General features: G+C 36.2%; 1 protein-coding gene across 2 annotated transcripts in view; it reads left to right on the top strand.

The window, feature by feature from the left end:
- Positions 1-4,822, top strand: part of LOC107665488 (vesicle-associated membrane protein 2-like) — a 20,046-nt gene continuing 15,224 nt past the window's right edge. For both annotated transcript variants that reach the window (XR_001631552.1, XM_016456393.1), the window contains exons 1-4: positions 1-302; positions 518-533; positions 1,523-1,643; positions 2,383-2,541. Coding sequence is in view for 1 of the 2 variants with exons in the window: in XM_016456393.1 (XP_016311879.1) it covers positions 532-533; positions 1,523-1,643; positions 2,383-2,541 (282 nt within the window). In the remaining variant the exon portion in view is untranslated. The remainder of the gene's footprint in view (positions 303-517; positions 534-1,522; positions 1,644-2,382; positions 2,542-4,822) is intronic.

The following is a 4,822-nucleotide window of genomic DNA, read 5'->3' as shown; positions in this document are numbered from 1 at the left end:
ATACATACACTTTCATGCGGAGACGGGAGGACTATTATTTTGTTTTCGTCCAGGTCGTTTTAATCCGTTCTAGAAAAGCGTTTATCATGCTAATGTCTCTTGGTTTACTGCTATTTCCAACAGCTTAACAACAGTTGAAGCCTGTCATTTTAATTAAGTCGTCACTTGACTGCGTATATTTTTCCCAATACGTGCTCTCAGCAGGATATATAGTCGCATTCAGTGTGAGAAACTGAAGGAAGCTCTTCATACGGGAAGACTGGATTTGTGTTTCGAGGCTTTAGTCGCCTGAGGCTCTTTCGGTAATGCAGCACTTTTTGTGATGACGCGGTCTAGACATCGCTTCATGCTTCCATCATCGGGGAATTATTATATACTGTATTGCTATAGAGTTTATTACGATACATAGTTTTTCTTCCTTGTGTATGTTTTTTATCGTCGATATAAGAAGTTTGGCTATTGACTACTAATTCTCTCTCTCTCTGTATCTTTGGTGACGACGGTCTGTTTTATAAAGCACCTGCCAGCAAAATGTGAGTACCGTATATTTCCAACAAAACGCTAGTGTAGTTAAAAGCAAAAACCCTTATTCATTCAGTAATTATTGAGGTTTTGTTTTAAACTACTTTTTATGCCTGAGATGTATTGAAATATTAAAACGCAATTTATTGTGCTCTCTGTATTATATTTAGCAAATGTAATTCGGTGTCTGCGGAGAGTTCGATAACAGCACCGCAAAATCTCTCCGGTTTTAAGAGCTGATACATCATAAATTGCGAGGACTTTAGTGCCCTGCTCCATCTATCGGAATTTAGGGGAAACTGCATCGAGAATCCTATGAAATCATGGTCCTAAATACATACACAAAACTTACCTGCACTAAACACTGAGAACTATCCGACGGCCTTCAGTAATTTTCGCGACGCAAGCAGGTCTCGAGCGGCTTTTGCCGCCCATATAATCGTTATCCCAGCAATAACTATCAGCAATGCGTTTTAAACAAAACATATAAGTTCGTTATTATAGTGTTTTGTATCTTTATCGATCTACGTCCAGTGCCAATCCTAACAAAGTTATCGAGCAAACTAGGCCTACTGTTGCTGTGGTTACTTACCTCCCAATGCAAACGCGACTTCTGTTTCCAAGTGTGTAGCCTGCTGAATAACTTTAAGCTACTGAAAACACGGTTGAGGGTCCTATAAGACATTTTTGTTCTTTTTGGGAGCCTTAAATAGACCCAGGGAACACCTCACCCCTTTTAATTTGCACCCTAGCACCAGCCATTTAATGTGATGTAATGCTTTTTTTATGACAAATTTCATTTAAACTGTCTTATCCCACATCTGTCAGGCTTTTTATTGAGCTTTGACTGCATCATGGCCTGCTGAATTTAGGCCCAATTCTAATTAATTTGTTAACATTCATATGTGTCTTATTGAGCCTATGCAGAGCCAGTGGTGCAGAGGATGCCTTAAAGGCACAAAAAATGTGCCTTCACAATCCCTGTCACTTCTCCCCTCAGGTCTGCCCCGGATGCCACTGCTAGCCCTGGAGCCCCAGAGGGTGAGGGGGGCCCAGGCGCCCAACCTCCCAACCTCAGCAGCAACCGTCGTCTCCAACAGACACAGGCCCAAGTAGATGAGGTAAACCCTACCAATATGAACTCAAATATGATATTGAAAAACAAGCTGGACTAGGTGAATCTTGACTCTAAATTAAAGAGTAAAATATAGAAATTTAAAAAAAAAACGTTTATAATGAATAAAATTTAGACAGAAGAAGATATTCTGTAGCCTGTACTTAAATGTGAGAACTTGAGTACAGGCCTATGGTTCAAGGAAGCAGGGGCGTCAGACTGGGGGTAAAAAAAACTAAAATGGTAGGGGGGGGGGCATGGGGGCCCATCAGGACTGCCTATGCATAGGGCCCGGGATCTTGTGCAACGCCCCTGCAAGGAAGTCTACTAAAGCTACTAAATACTGCACTTTTTCAAGTTTATATTATATTCTGATCAGTATATTTTTTTATGGCTTTTAATATGTTGGATGTGACATTATATATATTAGTAAAAATGTTAATTATAGCAGTGAGGAAGTCAGTAAAATTAGAGGAGCAGACTAAAATTTATCAGAGCTCGATGGACTCTTGGATGGACTTTCTTGGAACTATAAAATTTACATGCAATCAAATTTTGAGGTACTAGTCAGTCTCTCATGCAATATTAATCCTAATATTGCTTCCAATGTTAAGTGTCTATGAAGACGTATATATTTCTATTCATTGATTTTCAGTTTCACATTGAATCTCACTGATTCAGTGCAGTAATGTCTCTGATTTCTTAAATGCTAAGTTGCTGTGTCTGTCTTTTGCAAATGTGTTCAGGTGGTTGATATCATGCGTGTGAATGTGGACAAGGTTCTGGAAAGAGATCAGAAGCTATCAGAACTGGACGACCGGGCGGACGCGCTGCAGGCCGGAGCATCGCAGTTTGAGAGCAGTGCTGCTAAACTGAAAAACAAGTACTGGTGGAAGAATATTAAGGTGCGCTCTGGGATATTTAGTACGATTTGACTAGATGCTGGGTTGGGTTTTTTCACATCTGGAGTTCATGGTCTCAAGTCCTATTTTAATTTAAATTATTTTAAGATACATATTTAAATTAAAACTGTTCAAATTAAATCTCTGAATGCAACATCTGACCTAATTCAAGAAATGTATTTGTAATGTAAATAAGCTGTAAAACCATTCTTATGTAAACTGTTGCATTCAGTTAATTTACATAAGAATTTAAACAGAAATTTGTTAAAGGAAACATTTTGAATTTAGATTTTGTTTTTCACTTATAAATAATACTAAAAATATCAACTGATTCAAAAATCAAAATGATTATATTAGTCTCTGTTTTAAAGATTAACCTATCAATTTATAGTTTAGTATAGATACTTGGTAAATATACAAATTAAAAGAATAAATACACTGAATAAAAAAATTGGTTTATAACCATAAGTTTTAGTTAATTACAAAGAAACAGCAAGTAACATTGAATTAAACATGACAGAACATCACAGTATTTTCTTATAAAACATACTCTAATAATCTTCGAAAAATCTATTTTTACAGTATAGTGCCTACTTTAATGTTTCTATATTGCCAGCAGTAATGATGGCTCATGAGGCAAAGCCGACTCAACACTAAAGCAGAAGCATTCTCATTTGGATATAACCTGAATGCAGTCCGGCCCATAAGTCACAGCGCTGGCGAGCGTTTGAGATATATTAGGCACGTTACAGTTGTGGCGCAAGCTTAGGTACTGCAGTAGCAGAATAAATCCAGCTACTCCTGAGACGTGCAGACGATCAGGCGGTTACCATCTTGTTTAATTTGTTGCTTACTAATTACCTGTATAATTCCATTGATGATCTATTTATAGAAAGAGCATTTTGGAGCATGACATGGGTCATAAATCTTTAGCAAATTGACATATTTTTACATTCTAAATTAAGAATTGATATATAATTTAATTTATTCCTTTTTCCTTAGTAGGAAAAATGTCTTGTTTTAAATGGAGAGGAACTTTGATGTGTTGTGGACATCTTGTACAAGCCTCCGTTGGTCCGTCTGGCCCTCTGACAGCCTCACTTTACATATTACATTTTTATCTCTCCATCCAGGTATCTGTCAATCCATCCCCTCAGTGTAGATTTATAAGCTCCCCTCATTCTCTTCCCCTCCAGACAGCATAAATGTATTACTCCCTTACCAACCCCCCACCGCCTGCCCCAGATGGCCGAACAGCTGCCCGTCCAATGGAATCTCCGAGTGGGAATGGGGGGAGGGGGCTTCTAGTCCCAATCTGGATTACAGCATTTCTGGATTAAAACCCAGCTGTGATTTGTGATGTAACCCGCTCTTTGCTATCTCTCTCCCTCTCTCTTTTGCTCCTCATGCCTCATTCCCTTTTCCGTATCTCTTTCTTATTCCGTATTCACAGATCCTCCTTCTTTTATTGAAACGTCCCACTTTTAATCTCTCTCATCCTGGCTTCCCAAACTAGATTGTTTTATCTTCTTTTTCCTTTTGCATTTCTTTACTCTTACTGCAGACTTTCTTTTTGTAAATTGACTCTGTATTTTTTTAGCGAAGCGTATACTTGTGAGAGAAATATTGAAAGCATGCACATTCTTATGGGTCGATTTTTATGTCTTCATTTCAGATAGTCCTGCAGTGTGACAAATGAAAAGTGAAAAGTATAAATATTCCATGTACTCTCTCAATTAATATGAGGTCAGAAAAGCTGCATGTATTGTTGTATTATTACATGGAGTATAGAACTTTCTGGAAAGTATTTCTTCTCTGTAAGAAATAGAAAAAGGCTTTAAAATGTTTTAGTATGATTCTTTCAAAGATGACAAATTAAGGGATCGATAAAAAAATATGCCTATAATTCATAAAAGTAATGTTACTATTTTCTATCACATTGAGTAGACATAAACTGCTGGATAAGATTTATAATTTAAAATTTTACATCACCGATAAAGGGAATTGTTTGTTATCTGAAATATTCTAATAGATTTTTTTTAATCCCAAGAACAAATGTAATATTTTGGAGAAACAAAATGTTTAATTAAATATATTTTATTAAATGTAATTACATTTATTTATTTTTTCTTTTATTTTAAATTTAAATGTATTTAATCACCCAAATCAGTTATAAAAGGTAACCTTTTGACATAGTGCTAAACATTTTATCTTATATTAAATTTTCATTTTAAAATTGTTTTACACATACACAAAGATATGTGATATATATATATATATATAT

This window comes from Sinocyclocheilus anshuiensis, unplaced genomic scaffold, assembly GCF_001515605.1.
Source record: "Sinocyclocheilus anshuiensis isolate Anshui unplaced genomic scaffold, SAMN03320099.WGS_v1.1 scaffold904, whole genome shotgun sequence".
NCBI classification, from domain to species: domain Eukaryota; kingdom Metazoa; phylum Chordata; class Actinopteri; order Cypriniformes; family Cyprinidae; genus Sinocyclocheilus; species Sinocyclocheilus anshuiensis.
Note: the sequence above shows the minus strand (reverse complement) of the source record. Positions and strands in the feature narration are given on the sequence as shown.